The sequence below is a fragment of the Pristiophorus japonicus genome, chromosome 21, assembly GCF_044704955.1.
Source record: "Pristiophorus japonicus isolate sPriJap1 chromosome 21, sPriJap1.hap1, whole genome shotgun sequence".
Classification (NCBI taxonomy): domain Eukaryota; kingdom Metazoa; phylum Chordata; class Chondrichthyes; family Pristiophoridae; genus Pristiophorus; species Pristiophorus japonicus.
In genome coordinates, this window is record NC_091997.1 from 66,776,389 (window position 1) to 66,794,246 (window position 17,858).

Below are 17,858 nucleotides of genomic sequence, written 5' to 3' on the forward strand. Positions count from 1 at the left end.
AAATTTCTTCACCCAAAGGGTGGTGAGGGTCTGGAACTCACTGCCAGAAAGGATGGCAGAGGCAGAGACAGAAACCCTCACCACATTAAAAAAAGTACCTGGATGTGCACTTAAAGAGCCGTGACCTACAGGGCTATGGACCAAGAGCTGGACAGTGGGATTAGGCTGGATAGCTCTTGGTCGGCCGGTGCGGACACAATGGGACAAAATGGCCTCCTTCCGTGCTGCTGTAAATTTCTATGATTCTATGATTTTATTTGTCAAAGAACGGGAAACATAAAAGCTGATCTTGGTTTCATGGCCCTGGCGCCGTGTCTAAAGCTGCCCATTGTTCATATCTGCCCTCATCGCCTGGATGAGTTTGACCTGTTTGCCATAGAGAGCTTTGCTGTCATTTCCCCCCACCCCACCCCTTGAGTGGGGGGGTCCCTTCCCCACCCCGAGGCAGTGACCATGGTTTCCCAGCTTCCAAGGGCTGGGCCAGATTGGCTCAGAGGCTTGTCCAAGGTCACAGCGCACACTGCTTTCAATGGAGCCATTTCAGGACACTCTACAACAACAACAACTTGTATTTATATAGCGCCTTTAACATAATGAAATATCCCAAGGCGCTTCACAGGAGTAATATGGAGATAAAAATTTGACACCAAGTCGCATAAGTAGAAATTAGCGCAGGTGATCCTTGGTCAGAGGTAGGTTTTAAAGAGGGTCTTGAAGGAGGAAAGAGAGGTAAAGAGGCGGAGAGTTAGGGCGGGAGTTCCAGAGCTTGGGGCCCAGGCAACAGAAGGCATGGCCACCAATGGTTGAGCGATTATAATCAGGGATGCTCAAGAGAATTAGATGAGTGCAGACAGGGAGGGGGGGGGGGGTTATGGGGCTAGAGGAGATTACTGAGAGGAAGGGGCAAGGCCATGGAGGGATTTGAAAATAAGGATGAGAATTTTGAAATCAATTACAAGCGATGTTGTTAGAGCGCTTAGCATACATCATCATCATCATAGGCAGTTCCTCGAATCGAGGATGACTTGCTTCCACGCCAAAAAGGGATGAGTTCACAGGTGTTTCAATGAAGGACCTAATATTCCAGGTCCTGAACTACATGTTGAAGATGCCTGTGGGTGGATTTTTTTAACGTGTAGTGGCCGTTGCACACCAGCCACCACACGGGCTTGACCGAGCTAGGTCTTGGTCCAGTGGCAAGGGTTAACCAGGACGACTGGAGACCAGCCGCATGGACCTAGTGTGCACACATATCGCAGTGTGAGCTGGCACTTGCTGCCCTTGGGCCCTCGCCTCTTCTGGGCCCCCAACTCACGCCTCTCCTGGGCCCCGATCATGTCGCTCTGCGAACTCTCGCCGCTCCTTCACCTCAACCTCGCTGCTCCTGCTGTACCTGCCCGCGCTCCAATCAGCGACCTGGATTTGGGCGACATCACAGCTGTCGCCCTCCTGCAGCAGCAAGTGCTGTATCTTGTAGTGGCCTCCACGACCTTTTTAAGGCCGTGACCTGCCTCTGGTGTTCCTCACAGGTCAGGGCCGCGCCGACATGAAAGCGATGTCATTAGAGCGCTTAGCAGCGAGGATACCCTACATGGCTGGATTCTCTCAGAGTTAAATATTTGATAAAACCAAAAACTACGAACAATTCTTTTTTTGTTTGTAACAAATGAGGAGTGTGAATGTTACCTTGACATCGGTTCCATCCGTTGGCATGAACTCTTCGTAGATGTACGAGCCAGTCTTGCGCACGGTGCTTTCGGGGGAGTACACGCTGCTCCGACTCCCGATCTGAAAAAGCAGACAAGTCAGAATCTGAAGTAAGCTAACATTTCACCAGCCACTGTGCTCCACTGGTGCCCAAAACAGAAAATGCTGGAGATGCACAGAGGGCCCGTACTTCAGAACTGTTCACAGACGGTACCTTATCGAGAGATAAAGAGTGCTCAACGGGAAACAGATAATACACACGGAGCAAGACTTTCAGATACAGCAAGACCAGAGGATTATAGAAACATAGAAACATAGAAAATAGGTGCAGGAGTAGGCCATTCGGCCCTTCTAGCCTGCACTGCCATTCAATGAGTTCATGGCTGAACATTCAACTTCAGTACCCCATTCCTGCTTTCTCACCATACCCCTTGATCCCCCTAGTAGTAAGGACTACATCTAACTCCTTTCTGAATATATTTAGTGAATTGGCCTCAACAACTTTCTGTGGTAGAGAATTCCACAGGTTCACCACTCTCTGGGTGAAGAAGTTCCTCCGCATCTCGGTCCTAAATGGCTTACCCCTTATCCTTAGACTGTGACCTCTGGTTCTGGACTTCCCCAACATTGGGAACATTCTTCCTGCATCTAACCTGTCTAACCTCTGGTCTTGCTGTATCTGAAAGTCTTATGAAGACAAGTTTAGGGCAGTTGCTCTTTCAAAGAGTCGGCATTGACATAATGGGCCGCATGGCCTCCTTCTGTGCCGTATGACTATGATTGTATGAAGTACTGCTGTGCAATGGACCCTTTAAGCTGCGCGACTGCATGGTTGTGCAGCACTGCAGGCCCTTTTAAATGCTAAAACCGCACACACGCAGTATTTTGAATGGGCTGAGCGGCCCCCCCAAAACAGGACAGCCAACATTGGCGCTGTGTATTGTACCTTGCGGAACAGCCTCTGGCTCCCTCCCCCTGCCGACACAGGGTAGTAAATATAGACGTTGTGGTCCTCCGCGCTCACGGGTTTCTCAACAAAGGGTTTCTGGAAGATTTCTCCGTTCACCTCCACATGGTCGTCACCTTCCACCAGACTGCATTCTGCAGGTAAAGAAACAGATAAACCCAGGTTGTAATGTAGTTGCTTCATGGGTTCTTTGCTTATGAATTCACAGCTACACATTTGCTGGAAAGAACTCGCTGGCTTATTACCAAACATTTATCAAACTGAACTCATCCACCAGGGTCACGCCTCATCGCGGAAAACCTGAACTCAGTTAACCAGGGTTTTAATTGAGTCTTGTGAACATCACCTGACTGGATAAGTCACTCACAGTGCAACAGCTTCACAAACCTGTGAGCATGCTCACAAGGGCATACATTACACCAGAGGCATGACCGTCATCTGTGGGGCATTGAAGCTTTTAATTCATACACAAGACTGACCGGCAGGAAAAGACCAGCTGGCCCATCGAGCCTGCCCCACACCTCATGATGGCCGCAGCATCGGTACTACACACACACACAATGGGAAAACATTTTAAAAAAAATAAAACTTCTCAACAAATTTCAAGTTTATAAGAGGCTTTCAAAATAATCTTAATGGTCTATAGGGCCCAAGTTTCCACTTGATTTGCGCCTGATTTTTAGGAGCAACTGGTGGAGAACGGACTATCTTAGAAATCGCAATTCTCCACATTTTTTTTTCTGCAGTTCTAGTCAGGTAGAACAGTTCTACTTTGGAACAGAATTTTTTCTTCAAAGGGGGGCATGTCCGGCCACTGATGCCTGATTTCAAAGTTTCCACAGTGAAAACGTATTCCAAACTAAAAGTAGAATGGAGCAAGTGAAGATTTTTGTAGAACTGATAAAACCTGTTCTACACATTAACAAATCAGGCGCAGGTTACAAATTAGGCGTCCAGAACGAGGTGGGGGGGGGGGGGAGGAAGGGAAGTCATTAAATTCTACAATAAATCCTTATTTATACTTCTACAAATAAATCCAACCTGAATAAACATTTATAAGCAAAGAAAAGATTAAATAAACCATCTTCCTACCTGTGTGAAAGTGCTTCAGGCACGGAGAATTCTGCAGTCAGCCTGAGGCGCCTGTTCTTCCCGCAGGGGGGGGGGGGGGGGGAGGAGGCGCCCGTTCTTTCCCGCGGGGGGGGGGGGGGAAAGTCACCAGTTCTGCCCGGGGGGGGGGGGGGGGGAGGGGGAGGGGAGAGGAGGCGCGGCGCCTGTTCTTTCCCGCGGAGGGGAGGGAGGGGAAGGAAACAGCGTTTGTTGCCGTGGAGGGGAAGGAGACAGTGAGAAGGCTGCAAGTGCTGATGGCAATGTGCTTTTATTAAAAAAATGTTCAAAAATTAAACAGCTACAAAGAACTACAAAAATGGCCGAGTGCCAATGTTTTTTTCACACTGAGCATGCGCGAACGCTTCAACGCGCACGCGCAGCGTTGCCAGCAGGAAAAAAACTAATTTAAATAGTACCCGCCCCCTCCCACTTACAAAATCTGCGCGAGTGTAGGCTCCGCCCCCCCTGGGCGCTGCGCCAAACAGACAAGGAGCTGCAAAGCGCTCCAGAATAGCGCGTTTTTTTTCTGGTGCCGTTTTAGGTGCGAAAAACGGGCACCCAGCTCGGGGGGGCGCCCGTTTTTTATCCTGTGGAAACTTGGGCCCATAGTGTCAGCTCTGGCTCAGTGGGCAGCACACTCGCCTCAGAGTCAAAAGGTTGTGGGTTCAAGACCCACTCCAGAGACCTGAGCACATTAATCTAGGCTGACACTCCCAGTGCACTGCTGAGGGAGTGCCGCACTGTCAGAGGTGCCCATCTTTCGGATGAGACATTAAACTGAGGCCCCGTCTGTTCCGTGGACGTAAAATTTCCCAGGGCACTATTTCGAAGAGCAGGGGATTCTCCCCGGTGTCCTGGCCAATATTTATCCCTCAATCAGCATCACTAAATTAGATTATCTGGTCATTATCTGGTGTGGGAGCTTGCTGTGCGCAAATTGGCTGACGCATTTCCCACATTACAACAGTGACTACACTCCAAAAGTACTTCATTGGCTGTAAAGTGCTTTGAGACGTCCGGTGGTTGTAAAAGGCTATATAAATGCAAGTCTTTCTTTCTATAGATTAGAATAATTGTAACTAGTTTGCAATTGGGTTTCTTACGTTAAAACACTGATGTGTAGAATTTTCTGGCCAAGCTAATCCTATGAACTGTTACAGCAAACATTCGATTGAAATAGTTTTAAAAGCCACAATTCAGATAATCTCTACTCTCATACGTTGCCGGAAAAGCTTTAGAGGTCAAATGTTACAAATTCTACACTAAATCATTCCCTCTAAAAGGGGAAAAGAAATAACAAGTGCTGAATGAACTGGGCAGTAAACTTTGTGGAAAATAACCTGTTTAGAGAAGGATAAGAACAAGTTCTAAGCCTTGCCCCTTCAGCATCACTGTGCAAGGTGTGAGTGTAGAAACAGCACTACTAACCGTCAGGCCGATCGGGATCACGATTCAATACTGCATATCGAGGGAGATCAATCCCCTCTTCCTGCAAAATCCGATAGACTTCCCTCCTGTAGAAACAAAAAGAAAACATACCAACCAATTTTAACCCTTTAATCCAGAAAGACAACTGTGGACGCCTTATCAGATCCCAGTCACTATATTTCTGAATATTAACCATGAATAGAAACCCATGAGTTAATAATAACCTGAAATAAAAAAAGGTTGTAAGTGCCAATTAGGTTAGTCAGCATCTGGAGCAAAGAAAAAGCAGGCTGTCTTTTCACACCCCATCTAAACTCATCTTTTGTTTCATAACCTGTGCCATTACCATCTCATTTTCACCCATGTCTCTCTAATCTCTCCTGCCTTCCACCCTATCACAGACCTTCCCTTTTGTTCTATCCTCCCCTCCCCCTTTCAGTGTCCCCTTGCACTTCCTTAAGAATCCATTACATCTCAAACTCTGTTTCTCTCTCCACAGATGCTGCCTGACCTGCTGAGATTTCCAGCATTTTCTGTTTTTATTTCAGAGTCCAGCATCCACAGTATTTTGCTTTTGTCTTTTCATAGGAACGCACAGGGCCAGAAAAGACCATTTTAAGCACCTCAGTGTTCGAAACACACATATCTCTCCATTTCTTCCCAGCTGCCCAATTTTGCCATTACCGCCCCGAAAATCAACAGAACCAAAAACCCAAGCCCAGTATTTGGATTTGTGATATATACGAAAAGACCGCCTTTCAAACAAAAATTGATTTGTCAGTGTCTCTGGAGAGAACTGCATTCTTCAGTAAAGCTTTCCAGGAACTGTCAGATAGCTCAATTCTATTAATATTTTTATAAATACAAATCTCGTGTGATGCTGCACAAGGGGAATGAAGACAAAGTGTAGCCTTCAGGTGAGGTGGGCTTAGAGGACGAGGGATAATTAGTGCAGGGGGCTAGAGAGCTGTGCACTGCCACTGTTGGGAGGGGGTAATCACAGTGACATGTTTCTATGACCAGTTTAGGTTATAAAAGGTGGACATGGACATTTATAATAGAATGTGCGTAGACACCACGTTCTTCACATATTATTTAGATATTCAATCTTTCATAAGACGGCTCAAATTAGTGATTTGTTCCATCAACAATTTGAGAATGTGTGTTGCTCTGCAGGGTCTGGAAATAAGCAGCAAGATCGCCAATAAAAGATGTTCACTACTCCAAAGGCTACGCTGTGAAGTGCATCGCCAGTGTGGAACTGAAGCATCACAGTCCAGATGGGTCCCAGCTCGATTACTGATCGCAGCAAGGAATAGTGATGGGAACAATCTAAAAGTGGCCTCAGCATCCGAGACTAAAGGAGGGGGTAGAAAGCCAGCCAGGTTCCCACTTCTGATTGCTATTCAGCAACTCGACGGAAAATACGCACCGACGTAGATGTCAGCTGAGGACAGGGTTGGGCTCTGCTTCAACGCACTCGGCAGTGCAGTAACTTGCCGGCTCTCAATGTCTTGGCCCACGCATGAAACCAGCTGGGCCATAGGACCCAGCACAAGTTCAGATCACCAGCAGGGCTACAGTAGCATCACTGATATGTTACTGGACTAGTAATCCAGAGACCTGGATCCAGACACGTGGGCTCAAATCTCACCATGGCAGCTGGGGAATTTAAGTTCAATTCATTAAATAAATCTGGAATAAAGCGCTAGTATGACCAGTAATGGTGATCATGAAACTACCAGATTGTCGTAAAACCACATCTGATTCACTAATGTCCTTTCGGGAAGGAAATCTGCCGCCCTTACCTGGTCTGGCCGAACTGTGACTCCAGACTCACACCAGCATGGTTGACTCTTAACTGCCCTCTGAAATGGCCCCAGCGAGACACTCAGTTGTACCAAACCTCTACAATACACCACACGGACTGCAGCGGTTCAAGGCGGCGGCTCACCACCACCTTCTCAAGGGCAGTTCGGGATGGGCAATAAATGGGACAGCGATGCCCACATCCCGCGAATGAATTAAAAAAAAAAAGGGGGAAGCATAGAGAGAGAGACACACACATTTTACCCATACTTCACTAAGTCTGCACCAGCTTTTGAACCTTCTGCCCGAGGGCTCAAACCAAAATAAGGAACGTCACTTTTCATGTCAGCCTGCAAATAAGTCAGCACAGGATGGACTCTAATCATTAAAGTGGACCTTTTTATCAAAACTGCACACGATCCACCAACATAAACCTGCTGAGTACCCATCAGAACCGACCCAGAGGCTGAAGTACTGCCGGCTCTGAAAACAGAAGTACTTCTGTGTTTCTGGCTGGTCTCGATGACTGGATTTGATTGGTTTTTATTTTCTATCTGCCCGCATACAAGTCTTCAGGGCACAGCTCGAACAAGACATCCAATGAAATATGTATTTTTTCTTAATTAAATTCCAGTGACTGCCAACTTTCTGCTTACATTAAGACTTCCACACATTAGTAATCAATGCGAAGGGCACACTGCAATTTAATGTCTGAATCAGATTGGAGCTCGAAGCACAGATCCAGTCTCCATCGTGACGCACTAGCCATTAGTTATTAATGTGATTTACAACATCAGAACGCACTCCGGAATAAACAAAACTAGATCAATATGGTTCTTTAAGCCATTTTCTGTTTTATCGTAATTGAAGTGTGCGTGTGAGGAGGTGGGGAAAAATAGGAACAGGAGTAGGCCATTCAGCCCTTCGAGCCTGATCCTGGGAGTACAATTATCAAGGGTTTTCTCTGCAATTTTTTTTTAATTTTAAATAATTTTTTCTTTCAATATTGTCCCTTACTTTCCTGACAAGAGGCTAGTGTTGGGTTTGGCTCCACGGGCAATGCCAACATCCCCAGTATTGAAGCATTGACCACACTCGATCAGCTTCGCTGGGCAGGCCACACAGTACGCATGCCAGATACGAGACTCTCTAAGCAAATGCTTTATGCGGAGCTCCTTCATGGTAAACGAGCCAAAGTTGGGCAGCAGAAACGTTATAAGGACACCCACAAAGCCTCCCTGGTAAAGTGCAACATCACCACTGACACTGGGAGACCCTGGCCGCAGACCGCCCGAGGTGGAGAAAGTGCATCCGGGAGGGCGTTGAGCTCTTCGAGTCTCAACAGAAAGAGCGAGAAGAGGCCAAGCGCAGGCAGTGGAAGGAACGCGTGGCAAACCAGCCGCACTGACCCCTTCCCTCGACGAATATCTGTCCCACCTGTAACCGGGTCTGTGGCTCTCCTATCGGACTGTTCAGCCATCAAATAACTCACTTTGGGAGTGGAAGCAAGTCTTCCTCGATTCCGAGAGACTGCCTATGATGAATACTCCAGTACCTCACCAGGTGCCCATTCTGCACTGGGTGAGCCTGGATGGTGAGCACTGGCAGTCTACTCGGTTTTATGAGGATATCATCAAAACGCAATCCTTTCACCGCCAGTTGGGCCACGCACATTGATTCACGCAGAGTCAATGGTGGTGGTCAAGATCGAGAATGTTGGCACAATATTTCCCCACTTCAGTTTGGGACAGATATTCGTCGAGGGAAGGGGTCAGTGCGGCTGGTTTGCCACACGCTCCTTCCACTGCCTGCGCTTGGCCTCTTCTCGCTCTTTCTGTTGAGAACAGTTTGTCAGACAGGAAGCAAAGAGTAGGAGTAAACGGGTACTTTTCAGAATGGCAGGCAGTGACTAGTGGGGTACCGCAAGGTTCTGTGCTGGGGCCCCAGCTGTTTACATTGTACATTAATGATTTAGACGAGGGGATTAAATGCAGTATCTCCAAATTTGCGGATGACACCAAGTTGGGTGGCAGTGTGAGCTGCGAGGAGGATGCTATTAGGCTGCAGAGTGACTTGGATAGGTTAGGTGAGTGGGCAAATGCATGGCAGATGAAGTATAATGTGGATAAATGTGAGGTTATCCACTTTGGTGGTAAAAACAGAGAGACAGACTATTATCTGAATGGTGACAGATTAGGAAAAGGGAAGGTGCAACGAGATCTGGGTGTCATGGTACATCAGTCATTGAAGGTTAGCATGCAGGTACAGCAGGCGGTTAAGAAAGCAAATGGCATGTTGGCCTTCATAGCGAGGGGATTTGAATACAGGGGCAGGGAGGTGTTGCTACAGTTGTACAGGGCCTTGGTGAGGCCACACCTGGAGTATTGTGTACAGTTTTGGTCTCCTAACTTGAGGAAGGACATTCTTGCTATTGAGGGAGTGCAGCGAAGATTCACCAGACTGATTCCCGGGATGGCGGGACTGACCTATCAAGAAAGACTGGATCAACTGGGCTTGTATTCACTGGAGTTCAGAAGAATGAGAGGGGACCTCATAGAAACGTTTAAAATTCTGACGGGTTTCGACAGGTTAGATGCAGGAAGAATGTTCCCAATGTTGGGGAAGTCCAGAACCAGGGGTCACAGTCTGAGGATAAGGGGTAAGCCGTTTAGGACCGAGATGAGGAGAAACTTCTTCACCCAGAGAGTGGTGAACCTGTGGAATTCTCTACCACAGAAAGTAGTTGAGGCCAATTCACTAAATATATTCAAAAGGGAGTTAGATGAAGTCCTTACTACTCGGGGGATCAAGGGTTATGGCGAGAAAGCAGGAAGGGGGTACTGAAGTTTCATGTTCAGCCATGAACTCATTGAATGGCGGTGCAGGCTAGAAGGGCTGAATGGCCTGCTCCTGCACCTATTTTCTATGTTTCTATGAAAATAGTGAAGGCAATTGTGCGTTCTGACCATTTAATAAAATCAACGAGCTCTGCATGGACCTTTCTGGTAATATGCAGCTCAGTCTCAATCACATGGTGTTTCCAATCCATTAAGTCATTTGAGGAAGGGGAATGGGAAACCATTACAAGAACATAAGAATTAGGAGCAGGAGTAGGCCATATGGCCCCTCGAGCCTGCTCTGCCAATCAATCAGATCATGGTTGATCATCGACCCAACACCACTTTACTGCCCGATCCCCATATCCCTTAATTCACTTAGAGTCCAAAAATCTATCGCTCTCAGCCTTGAATATACTCAACGACGGAGCATCCACAGCCCTCTGGGGAAGAGAATTTCAAAGATTCACAGCACTCGGAGTGAAGAAATTCCTCCTCATCTCAGTCTTATCCTGAGACTTTGACCCAGAGTTCTAGACTCCCCAGGCCGGGGGAAACAATCTCTCAGCATCTACCCAGTCAATCCTCTATGTACCATTATATTACAATGTTAGAATGGCCCTTGGCTGGTTTAATACAAGGCTGAAAATATTTGAGGCTAGTGCAATACAAAACCAAAGAAAGGCATGATACCAAGGACCAATCTATTGTGCTGACATAAATTGACTGCAGGTAATTCAGAACCAAAATAGATGCTCTTGGGCCTCAGAAATGTGACATTTGTGACAGAAATGGAAGAATCCCTAGCTTTAACTCTTGGCACATACCTGTCCTGGATGTAATACTGCATATTCAAGTCATTAATGAGAACAGGATTCCTGAGTTTAGCATAAGCCACGGCCTTATCCAGAGGAAAACCTAAGAGGAAGAGGAAAAAAGAACAAGGAAAAATTGATACCAACTCAAAATCTACTGGATTCTTTTGTACACAAGCAATGACTTGTTAACTATCGTATGTGTTCTGTAGCATTTAAAACCTTCACCAAAATGTGCAATTTGCCAGGATAAACTTTCCCACAACTTCAGCGTCTCATGCCCCCATCTCCAGGGCAACAGCATTCATGATCACAATTGCTGCTTGTGGGAGCTTGCTGTGCGCAAATTGGCTGCCGCATTTCCTACATTACAACAGTGGCTGCATTTCAAAAGTACTTCATTGGCTGTAAAGCGTTTTGGAAATGTCCAAAGGTCGTGAATGGTGCTACCGAAATGCAAGGCTTTTTCTTGTTACTCTTGTTCTTATTCCCAGCGCCCATTTAATTAATGCTTTATAAAATCACCAAAACCAGTTGACTCCAGCAGGCCTGGCACTATTTGTTTTATAATAAACTCCAGTCACCATCCTTGCTATTTCTCACCTTTGGAATGGAAAGAGATCAGACAGTCGCACACCGGCCAGTTCTCCACAGGTTCATTCAGAATGACATCCTCATTAAATATCACTACACTGATGTACTCAAATTTACACAGGCGCTCTAGGATCTGTGTCATTGGCTTCGATTTCGATTTCTTTGCCATGGCACAAATCCCCACCAGGATTTGTCGCTCGGGGGGCTAGATGCAAGAGAGAGAGAGAGAGAGAGAGAGAGAGAGAGAAAAAACTAGGTTAAGACTTTTAAAGTTAAACAGAATTCTTTTTTTTTAAAAAAGAAACAAATCTGCTGAATACAATAGTTGTGACCAGATTATCTGGTCATTATCATATTGCTGTTTGTGAGAGCTTGCTGTGCGCAAATTGAGCTGCCGCGTTTCCCACATTACAACAGTGAATACACTCCAAAAAAGTACTTCATTGGCTGTAAAGTGCATTGGGATGTCCTGAGGTTGTGAAAGGCGCTATAGAAATGCAAGTTTTTTTTCTTGAAATAACCCATTAGCTTCAACTGTTCTCAGCAGATGGACATTCTTTAGATTCCCATCCATTTGTTTTCCAGACCTGGGGAATGCTAGTATGGTCGTAAGTGATTCTCCAGTGCCTTATCCAAATCAGTGAATGGTTACAGCATGGAAGGCAGCCATTCAGCCCGTGCCGATGCTTAGCAAGTCCCACTCTCCAGTCTCTTCATACGTGAGCTTAGATAGAGAGTGTCGGCAGAATATTAGACCACGTTAAAAGATTACAGCTGAGTCCGATCTTGGCTGCACTGGTCAGACGCACAGACCTTTTAGCTCGTTACTGGATGGCCGTAAAAAACAGGCTGGCCAATTCCTTTTCTTGCCAGCCGAATGGCACCTCGAGTCTCGTCGCCAAGAGCATGCAGAAATCAAGCGCAGGCAGCGAAAGAGCGTGCGGCAAACCAGTCCCACCCTCCCTTTCCCTCAACGACTATCTGTCCTACCTGTGACCTGTGGTTCTCGTATTGGACTGTTCAGCCACCTAAGGACTCATTTTTAGAATGGAAGCAAGTCTTCCTCGATTCTGAGGGGCTGCCTATGATGATGATGATGATGATGATGATGATGGAGTGCCCATACTGCTACCTCCACCATAATTAACTAGCACAGCACAGACCAGGGATTGAACCGTGGGAAATTTTGGTCTGCATGTCTCTGCCAGGCATTGTCTTTATGAACTAAGCCACTGGTGGAACCAGTTGCAAGAAAAATTTTGAATGGAGAAATCAATTCTACAGTGGGCTAATATCAGTCAAACATTAGTGCAGAGATATTTTAAATTTTGCTCAAAAACATCGGTCCATCCAGAGCAATGTATTCCGATACTGCTGTTACACAGATCATAGAATCGTGCATAAAATCACAATAGTACAGCACAGAATGAGGCCATTCGGCCCATCAAATGATGTAGCCATCAAGAACAGAAGCTATAGTTTGCTGCTACTGTACGTAAGCTGTTGCTGGCATTTGCTTGGCTTAGTTTGTCACACTCTTATTTTGGAATTAGAAGGTCATGGGTTCAAGCCCCACTTGGGGACTTGAGCAATCCGGGCCAGTACTGAGGGAGTGTTGCACTGTCAGAGGTGCTGATTTCAGACAAGACATTAACCGAGGCCCCGTTTCCTGGTCAACTGGACGTAAAAGATCCTATGGCACGATACAAAGAGCAGGGCGTTCCCTGGTATCCTGGCCAACACCACTGTTTGGTCTTCATTGTGGCTCAGTGGGCAGCACTCTCGCCTCCTGAGTCAAAAGGTTGTGGGTTCAAGTCCCACTCCAGGGACTTGAGCACAAAAATACTAGGCGGACACTCACAATGCGGTACTGAGGGAGTGCTGCACTGTCGGAGGTGCTGTCTTTCGGATGAGACTTTAAACCGAGGCCCTGTCTGCTCTCACAGGTGACGTAAAAGATCCCATGGCACTATTTCGAAGAAGAGCAGGGGAGTTATCCCCAGTGTCCTGGCCAATATTTATCCCTCAATCAACATAACAAACACAGATTATCTAGCCATTATCACATTGCTGATTGTGGGAGCTTTGTGCGTATGATTTGGCTGCCACATTACAACAATGACTACACTTCAAAAATACTCCATTGGCTGTAAACCACTTTGGGATGTCCGGTGGTCGTGAAAGGCGCTATATAAATCCAAGTCTTTCGTTCTTTTACAGTCATTTGTTGAGTGTGAACAACCTGTCACATAACAGTGACCAACTTCAAAAAAATAATGGATTGCTTGTAATACACTTCAGGATGGCCTGGGGAGGCACCAAGGTGCTCTGCAAATTCATTCCTTCTTTGCACCTTCGGAATTGAGAGCCACAACAGTGGCATGCTATTGGCTGGCTTCACTTTTGAAAAGTTTGAAAGAAACCAAGAAAAACCTGCAAACCTCACAACCACTCGGGCTAAATGACACCTTACAGGAGAATATGACTAATCTACATCGGTCTGCAACAAACACGGATTAGCGATGCATTGCTCAGAATTTGAGTCTGGCATAGTGATGGCAGTACTGAGCACAGCCATTACATTGGGAGGGAGAATTGGGATTTTAAATATAAGTGTCGCTGCTTAAATCAGCAGCAGGAGCTAGGACTGTAGCTGGGAGGGAGAGCTGCCAGTTTAAGTCTCTCAGCATGCTCGGAGAGTGAAGCAGTAGCTGACAGGAACTCCTTTCATTCCTCCAGTCCTGTGATGTTTAAACAACGACTACACCTGATGATTTTATTTGATTACCATTAGTCATCTTGCCACAGTTAAACTTACAGGTCCTGGTTTATGGACTTATGACCATTTTCAAGGCCTAAAGGCATCATGTTGCTCATGTAGTTAAGGCTGATTTAAATTTTATGAAGTCTACACATAATACTCAACGTGGAGCTTGACCGGGGAGAACTCCCCTGCTCTTTTTCGAAATAGTTGCCGCGGGATCTTTTACATCCACCCGAGAATGCAGACGGGGCCTCGGTTTAACGTCTCATCCGAAAGACGACACCTCCGACAGTGCAGCACTCCCTCAGCACGGCACTGGGAGTGGCAGCCTAGATTTTTGTGCTCATGGTTCTGGGAATGGGACTTGAAACCACAAATATCCTGGCCAATATTTATCGCTCAATCAACATAACAAAAACAGATTATCTGGTGATAATCACATTGCTGTTTGTGGGAGCTTGCTGTGCGCAAAGTGGCTGCCACGTTTCCCACATTACAACAGTGACTACATGTCAAAAAGTACTTCATTGGCTGCAAAGCGCTTTAAGACATCCTGAGGTCGTGAAAGACGCTATATAAATGCAAGTCTTTCTTTCTTGCAAAGAAGAACTGTTCTTTTCACAGTTACCACATCCTTCCAGACCTACGTCCCACTGTGCATTTGTGAATTTGTTGGCAAAGTTTCCAACAGATCAATAGCGCAAGGTCATGTCTGCTAGACAAGACTGAACGACTGGTATTTACTGGAACAAGTACAGATAAGAGTTCGTGAGGTGAGAAAGCAACGGAAATGAAGGAGAGAAGGACAAACAGTGGGGAATAAAGGTGAAAAATAACACAAAGGAGTAAAAAAAAAGTTCATTGTCTATGGAAATGAAAAAGAGAAAGTAAAATCTAAATTGAATAATAAAAAAAATAGGTATAATGACAAAAGAAAAAATGAGACAGAAAGAGTAGGGAAGTCAGTGAGGAAATATTCCTCCCTATAATCATTTTAGCAAAAAAGAGTCAGTGCAAGTCCAAAACAATAAATCCCATTTTTTTTATTTACACTGACTTTTCCACTAAAATTAAAATGAGGAATTACAGTCCCAAACAGCACAATCTTTAAAGTACAATAGCACAAAACAAACTAGTGAGCAGAGGTGTGAGGTAGACATGGAACAACGTTTCTTTACCCACTCCCCCATCTCAGAGATAATAAATGCCCCGACAATATCGCTGGTATATTTTACTCATTACAACAGTGACTGCGCTTCACAAGTACTGCATTCTAAAGTACTCCTTTAACGGCCAAGGCCCCAAGCTCTGGAACTCCCTCCCAAATCCTCTCTACCTCTCTCTCTCCTCCTTTAAGATGCTCCTTAAAACCTACCTCTTTGGCCAAGCTTTTGGTCACCTGCCCTAATATCTCATGTGGCTCGCTGTCAAATTTTGTCCGATTATGCCCCTGTGCAGCACTTTGGGGACGTTTTACAACATTAAAGACTCTATATAAATGCAAGTTGTGGTTGAAAAGGTTAATTAGGAACATTACATTAAATAAACAGTAAGACAAGGAGTTAAAACCAATAAACGGGAACATTAGGACTGCTTTCAACAACAACAACGTTGCATTTATATAGCGCCTTTAACATAGCAACACATCCCAAGGCGCTTCACAGGAGTGTTATAAAAAAATGGACACCAAGCCACATAAGGAGAAATTAGGGCAGGTGACCAAAAGCTTGGTCAAAGAGTTTTAAGGAGCATCTTAAAGGAGGAGAGAGAGGTAGAGTGAGACAGAGAGGTTTAGGCAGGGAATTCCAGAGCTTGGGGCCCAGGCAGCTGAAGGCACGGCCACCGATGGTTGAGCGATTATAATAATGGATGTTCAAGGGGACAGAATTAGAGGAGCACAGATATCTCGGGGGGGGGGGGGGGGGGGGGGGAGGAGGAGTTGTGAGACTGGAGGAAATGACAGAAATCAGGAGGGGCGAGGCCATGGAGGGATTTGAAAACAAGGATGAGAATTTTGAAATTGAGGTGTTGCTTAACCGGGAGCCAATCAATGTAGGTCAGCGAGCACAGGAACACTTGGCAGTGGACATGGCACAGAGATGGTCTCAGCAGAGCAGTTGCTTGTGTGAAGTGACCATCTGTCGGTTGAGGCAAAACAGATATTTTGTCGAAAATTATTTCAGAAGAAACAAGAAGCGGTGAGTGGGTGAGGGGAATATCGGGAGGTACACTGAACAGTGTTTCTTTCACACATTGTAAGATTCAGCTTTAATGCTGACTTGATGCAAATGATACATCATTTTTTTTTAAAATTAGATAATTAATGCCCTGACAACACCACTGGTATTTTTTACTCCTGTAAAGATTCTACTCAGTCACCAGCAAATAGAGAACAAGAGCTGTGTGTTTCCTGCACAGTGCCCTATTCCACAGCAAGCCAAAATCTTCTTCCATTTCATCATCTTTTACCTCTTCAGCATCTGAAACCTATAATTAGATGAGAACAGAATGTCTTTTGGCAGAGTCAACCCATGCCCTTCACTGTATCTTCAGATGCATTGTAGCCTACGAGACACCATTCTATGGCTTGTCGACGCATGTAGATTCTGCAAGCAGACACAATAGAATCATAGAAATTTACAGTGCGGAAGGAGGCCATTTCGGCCCATCGTGTCCGCGTCGGCCGACAAAAAGTTATCCAGCCTAATCCCACGTTCCAGCTCTTGGTCCGTAGCCCTGTAGGTTACAGCACTTCAAGTGCACATCCAAGTATTTTTTCAATGCGGTGAGGGTTTCTGCCTCTACCACCCTTTCAGGCAGTGAGTTCCAGATCCCCACCACCCTCCGGGTGAAGATATTTCCCCCCCCAAGTCCCCTCTAAACCTCCCCCCAATTATTTTAAATCTATGCCCCCTGGTTATTGACCCCTCTGCTAAGGGAAACAGGTCCTTCCTATCCACTCTATCTAGGCCCCTCATAATTGTATACACCTCAATCAGATCTCCCCTCAGCTCCAAAGAAAACAAACCCAGTCTATCAAATCTTACCTCGTAGCTAAAATTCTCCAGTCCAGGCAACATCCTCGTAAATCTCCTCTGTACCTTCTCTAGTGCAATCACATCTTTCCTGTAATGTGGTGATCAGAACTGCACGCAGTACTCTAGCTCTGGCCTAACTAGTGTTTTATACAGTACAAGCATAACCCCCCTTGTATTCTATGCTCTTGTATTCTTTGCCTCGGCTAATAAAGGCAAGTATTCCGCATGCCATCTTAACCACCTTATCTATCTGGCCTGCTACCTTCAGGGATCTGTGGACTTGCATTCCAAGGTACCTCTGTTCCTCTACACTTCTCAGTGTCCTGCCATTTAATGTGCATTCCCTTGCCTTGTTAGCCCTCCCCAAATGCATTACTTCACACTTCTCTGGATTGAGTTCCATTTGTCACTGTTCTGCCCACCTGACCAGTTCATTGATATCTTTCTGCAGTCTAGGCTTTCTTCTTCATTATCAACCACACATCTGATTTTAGTGTCATCTGCAAACTTCTTAGTCATACCCCCTACATTCAAGTCTAAATCATTGATATATACAGCTGTACCACAAAAAGCAAGGGACCTACTAATGAGCCCTGGCGGAACCCCACTGGAAACATCTTTCCAGTCACAAAAACACCCATCAACCATTAATTACCCTTTGCTTCCTGCCTATGAGCCAATTTTGGATCCAACTTGCCACTTTGCCCTGGATCCCATGGGCTTTTACTTTCGTGACCAATCTGCCATGTAGACACCAAAAGACATCAGGGCGGTGAAAATAGGGTCCCT

At 45.8% G+C, this 17,858-nt stretch overlaps 1 protein-coding gene across 7 annotated transcripts in view; it reads right to left on the reverse strand.

Annotated features, from left to right (window-relative positions):
• ppip5k1a (diphosphoinositol pentakisphosphate kinase 1a) overlaps positions 1 to 17,858 on the reverse strand; it is a 173,860-nt gene that overhangs the window by 123,947 nt on the left and 32,055 nt on the right. For all 7 annotated transcript variants that reach the window (XM_070864956.1, XM_070864960.1, XM_070864958.1 and 4 more), the window contains exons 3-7: positions 11,277 to 11,472; positions 10,686 to 10,776; positions 5,213 to 5,298; positions 2,654 to 2,808; positions 1,687 to 1,788 (exon numbers count right to left, since the gene is read on the reverse strand). In XM_070864956.1, coding sequence (XP_070721057.1) covers positions 1,687 to 1,788; positions 2,654 to 2,808; positions 5,213 to 5,298; positions 10,686 to 10,776; positions 11,277 to 11,472 — 630 coding nt within the window. The remainder of the gene's footprint in view (positions 1 to 1,686; positions 1,789 to 2,653; positions 2,809 to 5,212; positions 5,299 to 10,685; positions 10,777 to 11,276; positions 11,473 to 17,858) is intronic.